The 21,770-nt window shown below is 36.4% G+C and overlaps 1 protein-coding gene across 1 annotated transcript; it reads right to left on the minus strand.

Moving 5' to 3' along the window:
- Positions 1-7,693: 7,693 nt before the first annotated feature.
- On the minus strand, positions 7,694-11,399 carry LOC107920906 (endoglucanase 8-like). The gene is made up of 7 exons (NM_001327182.1): positions 11,175-11,399; positions 10,668-11,075; positions 10,252-10,344; positions 10,009-10,170; positions 8,722-8,833; positions 8,325-8,488; positions 7,694-8,017 (listed from the first exon to the last, which is right to left on the minus strand). Exons 1-7 carry the CDS (start codon positions 11,397-11,399, stop codon positions 7,694-7,696), a joined length of 1,488 nt encoding a protein of 495 aa, NP_001314111.1.
- Between the last annotated feature and the right edge of the window lie 10,371 nt (positions 11,400-21,770).

Consider the following 21,770-nt stretch of genomic DNA (forward strand, 5'->3'; position numbering starts at 1 on the left):
TATATATCCTTACCAAATTGTATTAATTATTTGTATTATTTGTTGCTATCACTTTTTCATTGTCTCGTTTTTATTAATTATGAATTTATGGGTTGCTTAATTTTTAATGTGGATGTTTGTATAATGATCAAAGTCGATGTTTGTATTTGCCTATTATTTGTTTAATTGTTTTTAGTTTAAGTTTTAATTGTTATTTATCTTTTACATTATGTGTATCGCCACTTAATCATATTCTGTTTGTAAGAGTCGAATTTTATTAAAGCTTCATAATCGTTTTATTTTATAATCCTTTAAAAGGGCTTGGCGTTCATGGGTTCTCGAGAGACTTGTGCCCTAACTTACTGGGCTTCGATTCTTCTCGATGAATTTAGATAACCAAGCGCCCATTTTATTAAAGCCATGCAATTATGAAATGGAATTCTTAAGGTTTCAAAATGTTTGATCCTAACTTACTGGATACAACATTTTGTTATCTCAATTTTGAAATAAAGGCAATGTTCGATATTTAGGAATTTTGAGAAATCGAACCTTAACTTACTGGGTTTTGATTTTCTCATTTGACCCAAATAATCAGATATCCTTCTCAAAATGCATCGGTTTAAAAAAAATTCAAAAGATAAACTTAAATTTGAGGATTTAAAATGTCGCGTTCTAACTTATCGAGTGTGACAATTTATTTCTTTAAGATAAGTGAGTCTTATCATCTAATTCACTTTATTCAAATTTTCTTTTTTTAAAGGATCGTATAAAAAAATCTTTTCAAAATTTCGACATTAAGACATTAAGCAACCAATTCGGTACCAATTTTGGGCGTCATGAGGGTGCTAACCCTTCCTCGTGCGTAACCGACTCCCAAACCTGTTTTCTCAAAATTCACAAACCTAAAATCATTTTTAATGGTGAACCGATCACACCACAATAAAGGATTGGTGGCGACTCCCTTTTTTATTTTCAAAGTTGACCCCCATGTTTTTCAAATTTAAAAGGTGGTTTTGACAGTCCACATGGCGATTAAGGTTGAAAAGTAACTTAAACGAAAAGTAGTTAGTAGACCCTATGCCAATTCTTCAACCAACAAATGGAGTCAAGGAGTTAACAAACCCCCTGTTAGAATAAAGGAGTCGATTGTAGCAGCTAAATCAAATCAGCCCGTTAGAGAGACAAGTCAGAATAAAAATGAGCAAGCACCAAATCGCACAAGAGACATAAGATGTTTCAAGTGTCAAGGCCGAGGCACATAGCTAGTCAATGTCCCAATCGACGAATTATGGTGATAAGAGCTGATGGAGAAATCGAATCCGAGGAAGAGGATGGAAATAAGCCTGAAATGTCACCCGAAGATGAAGAGAAAGATTTAGAGTTACCTGTTGAAGGAGAAATTCTTGTGGTGAAGCGAAGCCTCAGCATTCAAAGTGTTGAAACTGATCAACAAAAGGAGAATATTTTCCACACTCGATGCCACATTCAAGCCAAAGTATGTAGTATGATCATTCATGGAGGTAGTTTTACTAATGTAGCTAGTATTATGTTGGTGGAAAAGCTAGGTTTGGCTACAACTAAACACCCAACTCTATACAAGTTGTAATGGCTAAATGTTGGAGGTGAGCTTAAAGTAACGAAACAAGCTGTGGTGGCATTTTCTATTGGAAAGTACCAAGATGAAGTGGTGTGCGATGTAGTTCCTATGCATGCAGGACATCTACTTTTGGGGCGTCCATGGCAGTTTAATAGACGCGTGATCTATGATGGTTATACAAATTGTTATACATTCAAGTACTGTGGCAAGAATGTAACTTTAGCGCCATTGACTCCAAAACAAGTGTACCAAGATCAATTGAAGTTGAAAGAAAAGATTGAAAAAGAGAGAGACAAGAAAAATGATAAAAATAAAGAAAAAATTGAGGGAGTGAAGGTAAAAGTATGAGGGGAACAAGAAAGTCAAAAAGAAATTAAGAGTGGTAAAATGAGCGTATTTGCGAGAGAAAAAGAGATAAGGAAGTCATTGTTGTTGCATTAGCCCGTGCTTGTACTTATGTACGAGGAATGCTTATTCGATGCTAACGAACTTGATAATTCTTTACCTTTGTTTATTGTTTCATTGCTTCAGGAATTCAAGGACCTTTTTTCGGAAGAAGTGCCAAGTGGATTGCCTCCTTTTCGAGGTATTGAGCAACAAATAGACTTTGTTCCCAGAGCTATAATTCTGAATCAACCAGCTTATCGAAGCAACCTAGAGGAAACTAAAGAATTGCAACGACAAGTAGCAGAATTAATGGAAAAAGGCTATATAGTGGAGAGTTTAAGTCCATGTGCAGTACCCGTTCTGTTGGTGCCAAAAGAAGATGGTTCATGGAGGATATGTGTAGATTGTCAAGCCATCAACAAGATTACCATCAAATATCGTCATCCCATTCCTAGACTTGATGATATGTTGGACTAACTTAATGGTGCAAAATTATTCTCTAAGATCGATCTGAAAAGCGGCTATCATCAAATTCGTATGTGAGAGGGGGACGAGTGGAAGACTGCGTTTAAGACCAAATACGATTTGTATGAGTGGCTAGTGATGCCATTTGGCCTCACCAATGCACCGAGTACTTTCATGAGGTTGATGAACCACATTTTGAGGTCTTTCATTGGTCGTTTTTGCGTAATTTATTTTGACGATATTTTAATTTATAGCAAATCATTAACTAAACATCTTGAACATTTGCATGATGTTTTAAAGGTTTTACGAAAGGAAGTATTATATGCAAACCTTAATAAATGTAACTTTTGTACTGACAAAGTTGTTTTTCTAGGTTTTGTTATAAGTGCAAGTGGACTAGAGGCAGATCAAGAGAAGATTAAAGCGATACAAGAATGGCCACGACTTATTAACATCAGCCAAGTTAGAAGCTTTCATGGCCTTGCAAGCTTTTATAGGAGATTTGTACCGAATTTTAACACTCTTGCTGCCCAATTAACCGGTATTATCAAAAAAATTCACCTTTTATTCGGTCTGATGAACAAGAATCTGCTTTTGTTAAAATCAAAGATTATTTGACTAATGCTCTACTTTTATGTTTGCCGGATTTTAACAAAATTTTTGAGATGGAATGTGATGCTTTTAGAATAGGAATAGGTGCAGTTTTAACACAAGATGGGTGACCGGTGGCTTATTTTAGCGAGAAACTTAATAGAGCTACATTTAACTATCCCACCTATGATAAGGAAATGTACGCATTGATACGTGCTTTAGAAACATGGCAGCATTACCTTTGGCCTAAGGAGTTCATTATACACACTGACCATGAGGCTTTGAAGCATTTGAGAGGGAAAACTAAGCTGAACAAATGACATGCAAAATGGGTAAAATTCTTAGAATCCTTTCCATATGTGATTAAATATAAGCAAGGTAAGGAAAATATCGTTGCGGATGCTTTATCGCGAATGTATGCTCTTTTAAATTATTTGGATGTCAAATTACTTGGTTTTGCTTCTTTAAAGGAATTATATGTTGATGATTCTGATTTTGGAGAAATTTACAAGCTATGTGTACAAAGTGCGTATGATAGGTACTATCGGCAAGATTGATTCCTATTTCGAGAAAATAAGTTGTGCATACCCCAAGGATCAACTAGAAACCTGCTGGTTCATGAAGCATATAGTGGGGGTTTAATGGGACATTTTGGTATTGCCAAAACTTTGGTCGTTCTTCAAGAACACTTTTATTGGCCGAAGATAAACGAGATGTGGCTAAAGTGTGCAATCGTTGTATTGTTTGCAAGAAGGCGAAATCAAAGATCTAGCCACATGGACTCTATACTCCATTACCGATCCTAGAAATGCCATGGATGGATATTTCTATGGACTTTGTTTTAGGTCTTCCTAGAAAATGAATGACAAAGATTCTGTGTTTGTTGTAGTTGATCGGTTTTCAAAAATGGTTCATTTCATTGCGTGTAACAAAAATGAAAATGCCTTAAATATTGCCAATCTATTTTTTAGGGAGATTGTACGATTGCATGGCATTTCAAGAACCATTGTTTCGAATCGAGACACTAAATTTCTCAGCCACTTTTGGAGGACTTTATGGGGAAAGTTTGGAACTAAGCTATTATTTTCCACAACAAGTCATCCCTAAACCGACTGCCAAACAGAGGTTGTTAATCGAGTTCTGTCAACACTACTGCAGGCCATTATTCGTAAGAATTTGGGAGGAGTGTCTACCTCACATTGAATTTACATACAATCGATCGGTACATTCAGCTACCAAGTTTTCACCATTCGAGGTAGTGTATGGATTTAATCCCTTAACTCCATTGGATTTGTTACCTTTACCTTCTGATAAATTGGTGCATGTAAATGGAAAGACAAAGGCAGATTTTGTGAAACAATTGCATTAGCGAGTTAAGTATAATATTGAACGAAGAACGGAGCAATATGCTCATCAAGTTAACAAGGGTCGTAAATGAGTGATATTTGAACCCGGTGATTGGGTTTGGATTCACATGCACAATGAGAGATTTCCCGTTCAAAGACGTTCCAAACTTTTACCACGAGTAGATGGACATTTTCAAGTCTTGGAGAGGATTAATGATAATGCCTATAAGTTAGATTTACCTGGTGAATATGGGGTTAGTGCTACTTTTAATGTTGCTCATTTATCCCTTTTTAATGTAAGTGACGATTTGGGAACAAATCGCCTCGAAAAAGGGGGAATGATGCAACCTTAGCCCAGGCACTTACTACCGAATCTATTGAGCTGCCACGAGGGCCAATAACTCGATCACGAGCTAAGAAATTTTGAAATGCAATAGCAAGCTATGTGGAACGAGCTTGGGGAGAGCAAGTAGCCGAATTCGATAGTCGTGCTTTGAACAGTTCAATAGGCGTCACTTGCAATTTATTACAAGTTGAAGTTGTTTCTTTTAATTAAATTTATCTTAGTTTAATAAATGAGATGCTAATCAATTAACTCAACTCATCTTAAGTTTTTAATAAATGAGTTAATTATTGAACTTTATTAAATAAGATGCTTATTAATTAATCTAGTTCCTAGGATTACTTATTGATGCATGAGTTAAAATCATTTAATTATGCTTCTTTAATTAAATTAGTTGCTGGAATAATTATTGCATGTGTCTTTAGTTCGTTTATTTAAGTAAGTAATAATGTGTGTTATGTTTAATAAGTGTTTTCATGTGTTTAATAAACTCATTTTAATGTGTTTATTGCAGGTGACTTTTCAGCTCATAATTGTTACAACTCAAGGCTGTTATAAATTGAATTAAGTGGTTGTTCAAGTTATTTTTTAGTTACAAATTAAAGGGGTTGTTATAAAGGAGGCTTAAACATCATTAAAGGAGTTTTTAAAGAGCATTTTTATGCTCTTTAAAATTCGGCAGCAACTTTTCTTCTTCCAGCAATTTTTTGTTCATTCAAGAGAATTAATCAAGCCTTCAAATTTTCATTAAGGAGCTGGTTATTAAATTGGTGTCTATTTGGCTGGCCAAGACAACTCAAGAGTCATTTTCAAGCAATCAAAGTCATTCAATTCAGCTGAATTGAAGTGAATTTAAGAAATGAGTTATTTGGTTCAAGAATAAGAAAAGACTTGAGTCTTTTATTTCTATTTTTATGGCACATTAAATTGAATGTTTGTGATTGGCTAGCCTATTCAAACACTATAAATAGATGTAATCAGCCTTAGAATGGCACTTTTTGCTGAAGATACATGAAATATTTGAATTGTGAGTTATCCAATTCTTTTTGTTCTGACGGAATTGATTTGACTTATCAAGCTTAGCTTGTGGCGTCTATCCATTTCTTGTTTCCGAACTTATCACTTTCATAGTGTGGTGTTCATCATATACCAAGGTTTCTATCATCCTTAATAGTGGGTCGAGGTTCATCATATACCAAGGTTCCTATCATTCTTGATAGTGAGTCGAGGTCTTTTAAACCGTAATCATCTAAGAGCCATTTGAGATTTGGTCAACAATCAAGTATTGTTGGTTCATTTTTGGCCTTAGTAAATTTATCATTTGTTTTGTTAAGCCTTTATTACTGATCGGGCAACATACGACTCGAACCAATCACGAAACGAGTTCGTATCAAAGCGGGTCCTTTCCAGCAATTGGGCTAATTTCGTAAAAGGAAAATGTGTGAGACTTGAAGCAGAGATGAGATGATATTTAAAAGGAATCAGAGCATTTGGTATAGTAGTCTGGATCATTGGGTTTTAAATAAATGTTAAATCTTTTGTTACAGCAGTTGAATAACTGTTTTTTTATAATTTTATAATTCTTTTTGTTTTTTGAATTTTTTTAAATAATCCATTTACTTTAAACGAAATGGATTAATTAAACTAATCTAATGATCTAATTAGTTCCAGCATTAATCCAGTTTGTTAACAAATCGTTTTGATATATTGGCATCTTGTGCTGCAAACAATAATTTCATCATTGTAGGAAAAATTAAAAAAGAGAAAAATCAAAACCAGTGGTTTTGCTAGTCTAGTGCCCAATTTTTTATTTTTATTTTTTAAAAATAACAACAGCTGGATTTTATTGAAAATAACAAGAGAGTACAAGCCAAATAAAGTCTTAAAGCCCAATAAATAAACTAAACTAAATCCAACAAACAATATGCTGGCCAGCTATTTGTTGTAAAAATTTGTTAATAATTATTATATTTTTTACATTGTAATAACTTTTTATAAATTTTTATAACTTTCGACACAATCATAATATATCACATAAAAAAAACACCATTGATTACCCTTAACTATCAAAGGGGCTACTTAAATGTATTTTCTCAAGAGAAGAGTGTAATTAGATGAAAAAATCATTGATTCTTTTAGAAAAAAGTTTTGAGAGTGAAATTATTATGGTGAAGAATGAAATTTTATTGTGGATGTGAATTGTGCAACATGGAAGAATTACCTGGAAAATGATGATGATGAGAGTGGAGTGAAAAATGGAAAAGCTTAGAAAAAAAATGAAAATTTCAGCCATGCACATGTATCAATAATAAGTGTTAGGATGGATGGATACTGTGGTCAATTTCGATGCCTTTTTATAATTGCTAGGAATGCAGTTTCTTTCTTTATAAATCAATTTTTGGTTTTCCTACACTCCAAATTTTGTCAAGAGTAGCCTTTTTTTTTTCTTTGTAGGAAAATGACAAGTGTCGAAACAATTGGAAAATTAGGCTACTATTCATGGTTTTGCTGGAGATATTTCCAATGGTGGTGGAAATGATCATGCTGGCAGAGTATAAAGTGTTAATAAAGGTAATGAATGTGATGGGGCATGTCATTCAAAGCAAAGGACCGAGGCTTGCTAAGGCAGATGAGCAAGTTAATGACCCACAAAAACAAATTAACTTCTCATGGAGGATCTAAGTGTTTTATCTAACAAATCCATTGTAACTCGTGTTTTGATCTATATATATCCCCTTACTACCATTGAAGGGGAAATGAAGATGTTGATTGGTTAAATTTCTTTGTTGTGTTTTTTGCAATCTATAATACTTGTGCCGGCAAAGAAAAAGGATGCAATCCTTAAAGTGTGGAAATGCAAGTGTTTTTGTTATTTGGGAACAGTTGGAATCTTTTGATTTCACAATAATAGGGCAGGGTGACCATTTTCGCACACCACTCGGAATTGCCATCATCCTTTTACATTGTTGTTTTGGAGTGTAGAAATCAAGGGTGCGCTGAAAAGAATGCCAAGAGTCCCACAAGCGGCGCATTGATGTACGTTGTGGGCTCCGACTCTTGAAAATAAGGCCTTGAATCTGGAAAAGCATCCGACACGTTAGGCCCACCAACCACTGCTCCCAGCAATAAATTGGGGTTTGGGCTCGGACTTAGGTAATAGCGAGACCCCGCTTTACAGCCGATGCGAGCCGGGTGGGCCGCCACCGATGGCAGTGAGCTTCCCCTGTGATGAATCCTCTGAGGAAAGCGTGAACCGTACCCAACCATGTAGGACATCCCTAGTGGATTATCTCCCAGAATGTAGTTCACCTATATTTTCCACAATGAACTACAATTATTAATTCTGCGGTCCATCTTTATTTTTTCGATTTAGATAAGAAAATGACCCCAAAATCACGTGGGGGTGTGGTCTTTTAATGATCAAGCAATATCAAACATTCCTAGATCAGACATAGTTACATATTCACCATAAAGACAAACTCTAGCCGTTCAATTTGTCTGATTTAGGATATGGTCCCCTGATTTTTAATGGTGCTGTCTATAGCTAAATAATTTCACTTTATCGAGATATAACAACAAACAAACAAAGGGTGGTGAAAAAGGATAAAATTGTTACCTGGCGTTTAGCCAACTGTTTGAGAAGGGCAGGGGAGGCTGATCTTTCACCACATGGCACAGCCTTGTTAGCGTGGCTTAGATAATTAGAATAGGCTAGAAGTAGGAAAGACAGTGACGTTACATGCTGCATGTTACTCCCTCCTGCTTTGAAGATCAGCCCACCTTTTTTTTTTCCATCAAGAGAAGAAAAGGGTTAGTTTCTTAATTACCAGAAAACCACCTGGATTCTGCAAAAAAAGCACTTAATTACTAATACAGTTCATCCAGCCTTGTACCACATGTGACAAACCTAATCATTTGCTTCTCTTATTCTTTTTTATAATAGGGTTACTTTTGTCCTTTTTCTCCCGAGATCCTGTGTTTTACGAAAGGAAGGTGAAAGTAAGCATTTTTACCAGGAGAGTATTGAACTTGAGGATGAGTAATCCCAGGCAATATAGAGCAAATAAAACTATCAGCATTTTGCTTGAATGACTCGAAATAGTCAGCTCTTCCCATCAGCACTTCCTGCACATAGACAATACTAATTAACAACTAGATTTGTTTCTTATACGTATGATATACTGAATCCCCTGATATATTACAGCAAAACCCGTAAATCCTAAAGTTATGCACAAAATATTAAATGCATGAATAGAAAGAAATCATGTACATGTTATGGGAATACTTTTAAGAGTAAGAGGTCGTTAACGAAGGAGTCGTCATCAACTTTCAAGAAAAAGCTAAATGTGAAAGATAATGGGGTTAGCATGGTAGGGAACCGTTGCCCCAGACTTTAGGCACATGCATGTAGCAGTAGCTCACAGAATGGGGACCCACGAGAAAACAGATCTCTAAACTAAGATGCTTAGACTTTGATGCCACCTCCAGTTGAGCACAAAATTGGGTTTATGATTGAGGAAACAAGACACCAACCTTGAATCCAGTCCATCAAAGCACAGTTTTAGCCTCTTTTGGCTCCAAATACTTGGTTCTTTTATTATCTTAATATTTAAAGAGAATGTCCAGATTGGGTTGTGAATGCACAAATTATGCTTCACATGGAAAGCCAAATTCTATGCTTAGATACATTTAATCATATACCCCTTTTTTCCATGTCACATAATTATTAATCCATTCCCCCATCTTATCTATTTTATATGTTAGAAATTGGTAGTAGCATTTATTTTATACAAAAAAGAGAGTATCGCAATCTAACTTCTCCTTGGTTTAAAACCTGACCAAATGAAATCTAACTTTCTTTTTTTTTCTCGTGACCTGGATTGATAATAAAGCCAAAACTTCACAGCTTGCGAACTGTTTTCAGTTGCTCTAAAAGAAATCTTAAAAAAGAAGGGGGGTTTGAAAATGGGGAAGAAAACTCCTCCACAAGATGTGAGGCCCACCAAGAAATATGATCAAAGTTATTCCCCAACCACGTGACACCGAGCCACATTTTCTATCAATTTTTTTCTTGCAAGTGAGAAAAACATCCCACATTCCCCAACAAAAAACACAAGACAAGGAGAATAAAACACTGTAAGTAAATAAATGGATAGGCACACAAACATAGAAGAAAACACACTCAATCCTAAATAATAATAAAAACATTCGTATCATTATAATCATTGAACCTAAACATATATAATCCAGGGATTAATTAAGAGCCTGGGTTTTTTTATTTGTTTAATTTATAGTTTTACCTTGGAAATGAGGACATTAATCCCAGCATGCTTGTTATCCCATCCAAACTCATTAATGGTATCTCCGGCTCTCAAGACCACCTCGTTTTTAACTATGTATTCTCTGTATGCGCGCTTCCTTGAGGCCTTGTGCAACCAAGCCGCTGCCCAAAGCAATTCGTCCTACAAATATATTTTACCTTATCAGCCAGTCAAAGTGATAATCAAACGGTTCATATTATGTGTGAAAAAGACCTATCTCACCTGGTAGCCATTCACGTCGCAGTAAAAAGGGCAGACTGCAGCGTGCAGGCTGCTGCTGTAGGCACCCCGGTGCTTGTCAGCAAAGTTGAACACCTATAGTAAAATTCCATTTTACCATAAACCACGATAAAATCTAGATTTTATTCTTTTGTAATCAAATTAAAAATGCCACCTAATTTCTCTACTGAAATACTACCAGAGCAACAACTAAAATTCATTATTAAATTGAGCAATTGACTAAAAACATTCTTGACCCGTGACTCGGGTACATTTTCTTTTTTCTTTTTTTTTTTATTGCGACAAGGTTAGAAATAAAAAATAAACTTCAATATTTTAGTGTCGAATCTTCTAAAGTAAACATTTATAGTAAAAATAATAAAAATATATAATTACTAGTGCGAGTGACAGCAACGTACCCTAACGGCTCGATTGAGGAGCAACCTCGAGTAAGCAGGGTCACGTGACCTAAACACAATGGAAGCAGCAGCCAATGCAGCGGCGGTTTCACCTGCCACATCAGAACCAGGGTGCGCATTGTCGATTTTGTACACCGTGCGAAGCGTGTCCATGTCCTCCGGCCTTTCCCAACAGCTATGATCTGAGTACGCATCTCCAACTTGTACATACACCACTCCAGGCTTTGCCGTTGCTTTCAACAGATAATCCGTCGACCACTTCACCGCTTTAACGGCGTTCTTTAACTCCGGCCCCATGTTCCTCCCGAAATCTATGATACTCCAAGCTAATAGAGTCGTGGTAAACGCCATTGGGAACCCAAACTTTACGTTATCTCCGGCGTCGTAGTAACCTCCCGTTAAGTCCACCTGAAAAACAAAATACACATCAAAAGGCATGAACGATTTAACAGGACTTCCTAGTGTCGTAAAAAAGGAAAATGTAGGATGTGGGAGAAGAGTAGGTACGCCAGCAGTGGAGCCGTCGCGCAATGCCGAGTCGCGGCGCCATTTGACTCGTTGGTCGGGTGGGAGTTTGCCGGATCTTTGGCCTTCGAAAAAGAGAATGCTCTTGCGGAGAGCATCGTGGTAGTCGTGGACGGCTATGATTGGAGTCGGTAATAGGAGTAAAGCAAGTGAGGAGGCGAGAAGTGCAGGGAAAATCCCCGGAAATGAGAACGATTTTGGCGCCATATTTTCCTTTGGGGAGGGGGTGACTGGGCTAGCTTAGTTGGTTGTTCCTCGTAATGCTTAACTGATACTGCAAACCAAAGGGGGAGGCCAACGTGGTATTTTATACTAAAAAAAGTGGCATCGGATTCCAGAGAGTGCACCATTAGGGATATGCCACGTGGAGAGACATGACTGCCAAAGTTGGGATTCCAATGCTTGACCGGGTTTATTGCGGGTTGAGGTGATTCGGGTCCGGTAAAGCCCATGAGTTGGGCGGTGAAAATGTGAGGGAATAACGGAGGGCACATGTGGACACCACCGCCGTATTAATGATTGACACGTGGAAAGAGGTAAGAGATGTGTGGAAATGGTGCAGCGAGTGAAATAGGGGAGAAGTTTTTGCTGACGAATTGGGGGGCATGTGAGTTTCAGTTGGGAACCGGCAGAGAGAGGAACAGAAAATAAACCAGAGAGTTGTTTTAATTTTGAGGTCACTTATTATAGGTGGCGATGATGTTGCATTAAGATTTGGTGCAACGTGTGATTAATTGGTAGCTAATATCTTGAGAGCAAACAGTAAAATCCTGGCATTTATTTGCTAGCGAGTGTATTAAGTCCTGTAACGGTTTTAAATTTTAGAAGAATTATGAAATGTCCCTAAAAGCAACTCAATAAATTTCGAAAAAGAATGGCTGTGACTAATTTTAATTTCATAATTGCGTAAAGGCGAGCCAAAGCATTCAAACCGCATTGTCCGTGATTGGAAATGTTCATCCCCAAGCCCCAAAGTTTAAAAACTAGAATACAACTTTGTGTGATTGCTTGTTAGATTCCTTTTAATAATGTACACACACCTATTTTCTTTTTCTTCAAATAAACACCGGTAAGACTCTAAAACAAAATAATCTTTAAAAAAAAAACTAAGTTCTTGTATTAAATTCCCGCCACAATAAAATAAGTTAACATTGTAACATCTTATACCCGACTCATTTACTGGATTCGAACACAAGGTCTCATATTGCTTACACACTTAACTAAATTATTCAATCTACTAAAAACTTTACTGAATGTACCTCTCATTTATTAAAATTCCTTCATAAAATAATAACTTTGAATAATACATTTATCGATTGTCATAGAACTTTCAAAGGTAAATTAAAATCTTACATCAATCCACTTAAATAAACAAACACATTGTGGCGGGTACTACTATTTGTCATTGGAAACATGTTTTCTTTTAAAAAGGGCTTCTCTGTATGCATAATATTGCCCTCGATCTAAGACCATGGTGCATCCCTAGCTTGGTCCCTCCTGGCGTATAGGTTCCACTCACAGACCTGCAACCCAAAACATGTATATAAGATTCCAAGGAACTTTGTGAGTCTCACTCATATTTACCTTTTTACGAAAATGTAGATTCCTTTAACTCTATGAGTTGGGTTTCCCTCTTAGACTATGGCAGATACAGTTCTAAATCTTGATTGGCGGATAACCATAAGTTAATTTTTGCACTTAACCATCTTATACTCCTTTCACGTTAACTACTTTACACAAGTCCCTTGCAATTGTACTTAGATGCGTTTCTTAGATTACTACCAAGCAGATTCAATTATTAGAAGATTCATTACATACTCTCGCAATTACCAGAATACCTGTTACCTTTATACTTTTCAACCAGCCCATACAAATAGATTTAATGGGGAAACATAACACTTTAATTCTTGTAATATAAATCCAAATGGCTTTCGTATAGTATTCAATAGTTCTCAAGTATGGCAGGCTCTTACACTACCAACATTCCAGATGTCACAAGTTCCTTGTCATGGCAGATCACTATGACAGATTCCACAACTGGTTACTTTGTCGAGTATTCTACTAGAAAATGCCTCGCCATCATATTCAAACATCACACACGGCAGACTAGCATCTCTCCACTTGATCATTACATAATTCATTCCATTGATTTTCAAGATAACAAGCCACAAAGGCTTCCAGAAAGAGGTAGCCACATAGGCTTTCCAGAGAATTCGCCACAAAGGCTTTTTAGAGAATTCGTGTTTATTGTCCCGAAAGTCACTTTCGGTGGATGCCATAGGCTTCTTCCACATGGTCTTATACCTTCTCGCCCTCTTAGTGTAACACCCCTAACCCGTAACCGTCGTCAGATTAGGGTTATAAGGCATTATCGGACATAGCACGATTTGACATAATTATTAAACATTCTTTATCATTCAAGATCAATACTACTTTTGTAACCACAACAAATTTAACTATTTACAAACAGATTTAAATATTCAATCATAATTTAATAATCAGGATTAATAATAAAATATATAATAAATAAATAAACAAACTCAATCATTGCACATAAAATATTTAATCAATAGCGTTTATATTAATATGACCAAGCCTATTTAAATAAAATAGAGTAACTAATTACGTTATAATAATCAAGTCACATAGTTACTAAATTTGTTAATTCACCCTTTCGAAAAGAATATACAAGCCAAATAAAATTTCATATAATTTGAAATTATGATTAGCCAAGTATTATTTACCAAAATTAAATTATACAATAAAAGTATTTTATACATATTAATGTCAAACCGCACATACATCTCTTTAAAAAAAATGTCCAAAATAATTTAACGTGTATTCGGTAATTAGCTTGTCCTATAACCAAATCAGTTTATTCCCAAATGTAAAACAAATATACATGTTCTAATTATACAACCAAAATTCATGTCTTATTATAAGTGTTGACACCATTTTTTTGATGAAAAACGGGGTCGACTTGGGTTTTGACGAAAACGAAAAAATCGGGAGTCGCCACCGATCCTTTTTGATGAGGTGTGATCGGATCACCTCAAAAAGTGGTTGTTTTTAATAAACGTTTTAATTTTTATTAAAACAACAATTTTGATCCACGAAATTCAGAAAAACGGGTTCGGGAGTCGGTTACGCACGAGGAAGGATTAGCACCCTCGATACGCCCAAAATTGGTACCTAGTTGATTACTTAATGTCTTAGTGTCGAAAAATTGAAAACTTTAGAGAAATTTAAAATACGATCCTTAAAAAAACTCGGATGACATGGATTGAAATTCGAGAGGATATCTGGCTATATGGTTAAACGAGAAATCGAAACCCAGCACCTTAGGGTACATTCCTCAAATTTCCAAACGCAAAACATTGCCTTATTTTGAAATTTTTAAAAGGATATTTAGCCATTTGGTTGAATGAGAAAAATCGACACCCAGCACCTTAGGGCATGTTTTCTCGAATTTCCAAACGCAAAACATTGCCTTATTTTAGAATTTTTTTAAAAGGATATTAAGCCATTTGGTTGAACGAGAAAAATCGACACCCAGCACCTTAGGGCATGTTTTCTCGAATTTCCCAAACGCTAAATATTGCCTCAATTAGAAATATTTTCCTTTTTTTTGAAATATGATATTTATATGCATAATGGAATAATAAACATGATAATGTGAATAAAAAATGAACAAAAACGAATAATAAAATAAATCAATCATGCATATACCATAGCAAATAAATAAATAAATAAACTAAAGCATAAAATGGGCATAAAAATAAATACATAAATGAACATAAAAATAAAAGAAGATATATGAAAATTATAAATTATGAAAAATATATATGTACATATAAGGGAAAAATATATGTATATGTGCATTATAATATATATAAGTAAATATGTACATATATACGTATATAACTATCATAAAATATAAAAAGTATGTATATAAGTATATATATAAAAATATAAAAGATATACTCCTATATATATAAAAGCAATAATAATAATAATAATAGTAATAATAATATGAAATTTATTAAGAAAATAAACAAAATAACAAAAGGATTAGATTAAACGTTAAAACAAGATTCGGGGCTCAAAACGCAAATAAACAAAAGAGGAAGGACTACTCTGAAAACGCGCGAGACATGGAGGGACTAAAAAGAAAATTTGTCCTTCTCCTTTAAAACGACGTAGTTTCAGAAGGGACTAATATTGAAAACGCAATAAATTAACGGGGTAAAATTAAAAATATAAAAAAAACCTGATTTAGAAGAATTAAACGGTGGAAGGACCAATTATACCAATTAACGGGGTCAGGTCGACGCGCGGGTCAGAGGAACCTTAAACGGCGCCGTTTGGAGGGCCTTATATAAGCCAAAGCTCTTAAAAAAAACCATTTCTCTTTTGTTTTTTTAAAAAAAGGGTTCTGTTCTCTGTTTTCTGTCTGGGTATTCCCAGAATCCGGCTAGGAGACTGCCGCACCGTCGTCGTGCCGATAGCACGCCGGCCACCGTACACAGTGGCTAGAAAGGCTAAAAGGTAAATTTTTTGTTTTCGTTTTTTGGCAAATGTATATTTTTTATATATATATATTTAAATATATGTATATATATATAAAAAGAACAGATGCAAAAAAAGAGATGTGAAAAAAGAAACCTTGAAACTTGCTTTTTTATTTCTCTTAAAGTTCTTGTATCAAAATCTAAAAAAAACCTGATTACAGTGAAAAAAAACCCCCTTTTTACAAAAACAAAAAGATCAGTTCTCCCCCCATTACAAAAATGGTTTTCAATGGCTTAATATAACCATTTACAATTTTTATTATTTTTGTTTTCTGTCTTTTCTTTTTCAATTTTGCAAGTGCAAGTGGAGCGGCGACGGTGACTGACGTGCGGAGGTGGCAGTGGCTAGGGGTAGGGTGCGGCACCAGAAGACCAAGAGTCAAAGCATGTGGCGCTAGGGTTTTAGAGACTAAAACCCTAGTCTGAATTTGGTATTTGGGCCTAAGTCTATTGGGCCGTTCGGGTTTGAGGCTTAATTGTTTTGGGCTGAGGGTTAATGGGTTAGGCTAGTTGGGTCTGGTTCTGTTTGGATTTGTTTTTGGGTTTGCCTGGGCCCCGGGCAAATTGGGCTGTACAGCTGCCCCTCTTTGCTCGTTGTCATGTAACGATAACAGAGCAAAGACTAAGAAAGACCAATTTTGCCCGGTCTCGCCGAGTCTCGACTTCTTTTGACGCTTCTCTTCTTCAGGTAGCCTCATTCAGTCCATTGTGCCTTGTCGCGTTGATCCATTCCATTACACTTCAGAAAGATACGACTTGTAGCTTCAATCCATTATGCTGTAAATTCAGGGGGACGAGATTCATGGCTTTAGTCTGTTCCACTGCGTCAGGAAGATAAGACTTGCTATGATAGTTTTAATCCGATCTACTGCAACTTGAAAGAGATAAGATCTATCATCTCCAATCTGTTTAACTGCAATGTCGAGGAAGTAAGATTCACCGTCATAGCTTCAATCTATTTAATTGCAATGTCAAGGAAACAAAATTCACCGTTGTAGCTTCAATCTGTTCCGCTGCACCACCTGGAAAGTAAGATTCACCTTAGTAGCTTCAATATTTTGAATTGCAATGTTGGAGAAGTGAGATTCGCCATCGTAGCTTCAATCTGTTCCACTGCATCACTCGGGAAATGAGATTTGCCGTTGTGACTTCAATCTTTTGAATTGCAATGTCGGGAAAGTGAGATTCGCCGTCGTAGCTTCAATTTGTTCCGCTGCATCGCCTAGGAAATAAGATTCGCCATTGTGGCTTCGATCTTTTAAACTGCAATGTCGGGAAAATGAGATTCGCCGTCGTAGCTTCAATCTGTTCCGCTGCATTGCCTAGGAAATAAGATTCACCGTTGTGGCTTCGATCTTTTTAAACTACAATGTCTTAGAAGTGAGATTCACCGTCGTAGCTCCAATTTGTTCCGCTGCATCGTCTGGGAGAAAAATTCACCGTTGTGGCTTCGATATTTTGAATTGCAATGTCGGGGAAGCAAGATTCGCTGTTGTAGCTTCAATTTGTTCCACTGCATCACCTAGAAGTAAGATTCACCTTGTGGCTTCGATCTTTTAAACTATTCCACTACTGCTTAAGGTGATTGGACTAATGGCTTAAATCTGCTTCTCCACTGTATTGGGAAGATAAGATTCACCATCTTCGATCTCCTCCGCTGCTGGATACAAGAAGATAATATCTGCTACCTTCGATCTCCTCCGCTGCCAAATACAGGAAGACAATATCTGCTATCTTCGATCTCCTCTGCTGCCAAATATAGGAAGACAAGATCTGCCATCTTTGATCTCCTCCGCTGCCAAATACAGGAAGACAAGATCTGCTATCTTCGATCTCCTCCACAGCCAAATACAGGAAGACAAGATCTGCTATCTTCGATCTCTTTCGCTGCCAAATACAGTAAGATAAGATCGGCTATCTTCGATCTCCTTCACTACCAAATACAGGAAGATAAGATCTGCTATTTTCGATCTCCTCCGCTGCCAAATACAAGAAGATAAGATCTGCCATCTTCGATCTCTTCCGCTGCCAAATACAGGAAGATAAGATCTACTATCTTCGATCTCCTTCGCTACCAAATACAGCAAGACAAGATCTGCTATCTTCGATCTCTTCCGCTGCCAAATACAGGAAAACAAGATCTGCTATCTTCGATCTCCTCCACTGCCCAAATACAGGAAGACAAGATCTACTATCTTTGATCTACTCCGCTGCCAAATACAGGAAGACAAGATTTGCTATCTTTGATCTACTCTACTGCCAAATACAGGAAGATAAGATCTGCTATCTTCGATCTACTCCGCTAGGAAGACAAGATCTGCTATCTTCGATCTCTTCCACTGCCCAAATACAGTAAGACAAGATCTGCTATCTTCGATCTCCTCAGCTGCCAAATACAGGAAGACAAGATCTGCTATCTTTGATCTACTCCGCTGCCAAATACAGGAAGATAAGATCTGCTATCTTCTATCTCCTCCGCTGCCAAATACAGGAACACAAGATCTGCTATCTTTGATCTACTCCGCTGCCAAATACAGGAAGATAAGATCTGCTATCTTCGATCTACTCTGCTGCCAAATATAGGAAGACAAGATCTGCTATCTTCGATCTCCTCCCCTACCCAAATACAAGAAGACAAGATCTGCTATCTTCGATCTTCTCCGCTGCCAAATGCAGGAAGACAAGATCTGCTATCTTCGATCCCCTCCGCTGCCAAATACAGGAAGACAAGATCTGCTATATTTGATTTACTCCGTTGCTAAATACAAGAAGATAAGATCTGCTATCTTCGATCTACTCCGCTGCCAAATACAGGAAGATAAGATCTGCCATCTTCGATCTCCTCTGCTGCTAAATACAGGAAGACAAGATCTGATATCTTCGATCTTCTCTACTGCCAAATACAGGAAGACTGGATCTGCTATCTTTGATCTCCTCCGCTGCCAAATATAGGAAGACAAGATCTGCTATCTTCGTTGATCTGTTCTCTGGGGAACATGACATGTATGTTCTATTTTATGAACCTAATTGTGCCTAGTGATTAGGATGACATGATCAGAATGAAATCAAATGCTCCTAACTAGATGTGTATGAATGACATTTGAATGAATGCAAAATGTCATGAAAATGATTCCTTAATGCTTAAGTTATCATCATGCAAAAGCTTATTAAGGTTTTATCACTGACGTGCTACAACGCCTTCTTGCTTGGCTGACATATCCAAAGAAACACTTAATCTGATTGTCCCCCACTGTGAACGTCAAAGTTCAATCCACTGGGACATAAAATTTGTACCATCAATCTCCCACTGTAACCCAAGGGTAGAAAGATATGGCTTTTCTCAATCTTCTCCTATCGCAATTCAAGGATACAGAATGTGAAGTTCTTTGATCATTTTACCCCATTCCCAAGGTGTCATACCAAATGCTCATGCACAATTACAAAATTTTCTTCTCCGAGAAAACTTTTTCTTATCACTCGGTGATTCGTGCTTGTTTGTTCATTGAAGCTTTATCACCAACACGACATCTTGTCATTTTGTTCAATCAATGTTTGGACAAAAAAATTCGAAAAGATAGTTTTTAACTTAGACTCATCCTTCTTAGATATTTCGCCCTTTAAACTTGGTGTTTTCTAAACAATAGTCTTGTTTCAGGTTTCTATATTATTTAGAAACTTCTAGAGTAATATGCAAAACTTCCATTATTAGTCCATTAATCATTAATCTAATGCAACATGCTTGCAAATAGAATATAACGAAGGATGAAATAGAATTTATTTGAGAGCAAGCTCGAAATGAATGAATTATCAATGGTAGCAAGAATAAAAGAGAAATTGATTGGAACACGTATCTTGAAAAAGAATGAAGTATTCCAAGAACAACAACAAATTCAATATATAAATAGTATGAAGGTTAGGTGCCCCAGATATCGCAGCTTGAACTTTTCTGTACAAACTTTCTGAAGACTTTCCTGAGTTTGACATGTGTTTAGGAGATCTACAGGACTCTGTCGATGCCCCAATATGTCGCCTTACCCTTTCAGGTATAGCAAGATCACCACATGCCCCAATCTGATCACTTCATACCCTATTCTGATCAATATTTGAACCGCCCTTCGGGTTTTCAACTCAAATCCCCTTTGGCCTAAGGTGCCCTTTGTGGGTTTTCCCCTTAGCCTCTCCATTTTTACTTTTTCATTTTTTTCATTTTTCATTTTTTTTTCATTCATTTTTTTCATTTTTTTTGTTTGACTCAAAGTGCCTTTTGCAGGTTCTCACCTTGGTCCTTTCTTCTTCTTTAAACGAAGTGTTTGTTGACTGGATCCGAGTTTATAAGATTAGCAATCTCACTCAGGATCAGTGCTCCTCTAAAAAAGGTCTTCTTTACAACATAGGGACATTCCTGGTTTGACATTCATTTCCCTTTAGAATCCTTTCGTTAAGGGAGAATCTTTTTCAACATCTAGCCCTCTCGTGGAATTCTCTGAGACGAGCCTGTTTATTGTGGGCTCATATCATTTATTTTTGGTACATCCGACCCTGATGAATAGCTTTTAACCCTTTTTCTAGGGCCAACAGATCACATCGCGATTGGATCCCTCCAACAAGCAATGAGGGGATTTCAATAGGTAAAACTACCTCAATCCTGTAAACCAACAAGAGAGGTGTTGCCCCAGTACAGATGTTCGACAAGCGATAAGGGCAAATGGTAATTTCTCATGCAGTCCTTGTTCACCTCTAGGTAATTCAGTGACAAAACGTGGTATCTACTTCTGAATTGATTTTAGACCTCAGTTATCGTGCTATCATTTAAGTTCAATGCATTTTCCAATACCATCCTCTCTGAAATTCTGTGTCGGTATAGGATGACCTTGATCCATGAAGTAGCCTCATAAAAAATAAAGCAATGCCCATTAGAAGTCTTCGATAATGGTGATGTCCATGCCTCATTTCGCTCAAAATTTGAGTCACCCTTTTTGGGTTTTCAACTCAAATCCACCTTTTGTCAAAGCGCCCTTTGCGGGTTTTCGCCTTGACCTCTCATTTTTCTTTTCTTTTTCTCTTTTTTTTTTCTTTTTCTCTTTTTTTTTGATTTTTTGTTTGTTTGATTTTTTGATTTTTTTACTTTTTTTTTTATTTTTTTATTTTTCTTTCGAGTCTGAACTCATAGGATTAGGTAAGTCCTTGTTATCCCTTTCGAATGACCTTCTTTGATCGGATTTCCTTCATAGAGCCTTCTGGGGCGAAACTACAACAGAAAACTTTTGATCTTTTTCTTTAATCAGGATAAAATCCCACAGAACTTGAAGAGATGGAAGCTCGACTTCAAATGGGCAAAGCTATGCTGAGTCAACGAGAGAGGCATTTGCCCTGACGAAGAATCGCATCGTTCATTGTAAATTTCTGAAAACATGCTGCTGTGTAGATTTTATTATCAGCGATTAATTCGGGCATATCCTGGTATGATCATATAAAGGCATCTTTGAACTCTAGAGGTAATTCAACAAGGTCAATTATAGTCTTCACCAAGCTCACAATTTTTAATGATTCCTTAAGAGGTAGGATCTGTTTATCCTCTTGTTCTACCAAGTTTGGAGATAAGCTACGATCTATGTCATTTCCAAAGTCATGATATCCGTCTAAACACATGCCTCGCTCAAGTGGAAAATCTGAGTTTGTAGCAATTTCATTCATGTCATTGATATCTAAAGACTCATAATAAGTACCAAAGAATATACAAAAGACCGTATAAATTTATGAGTAATTATTTATACAATATGATTATGAATGAATGAATGATGTGGAAGAAAATCCAAAAAAATAAAATAATCAGAAATAATTATTCAAAAAGAATGAAAGAATATTGGCTTAAAAAGGAATGCGAAGATGTATTTTATTAGAATAATGACGTTCAGACATTAGCCTATTTCACAAAGGAAATTTTATCACTTTTAGGCTAAAAACAAAAATGTTCTGAACATTACTCTACAAGGATATCTTCTGCAGT

This window comes from Gossypium hirsutum, chromosome D01 (assembly GCF_007990345.1).
Source record: "Gossypium hirsutum isolate 1008001.06 chromosome D01, Gossypium_hirsutum_v2.1, whole genome shotgun sequence".
Taxonomy (NCBI): domain Eukaryota; kingdom Viridiplantae; phylum Streptophyta; class Magnoliopsida; order Malvales; family Malvaceae; genus Gossypium; species Gossypium hirsutum.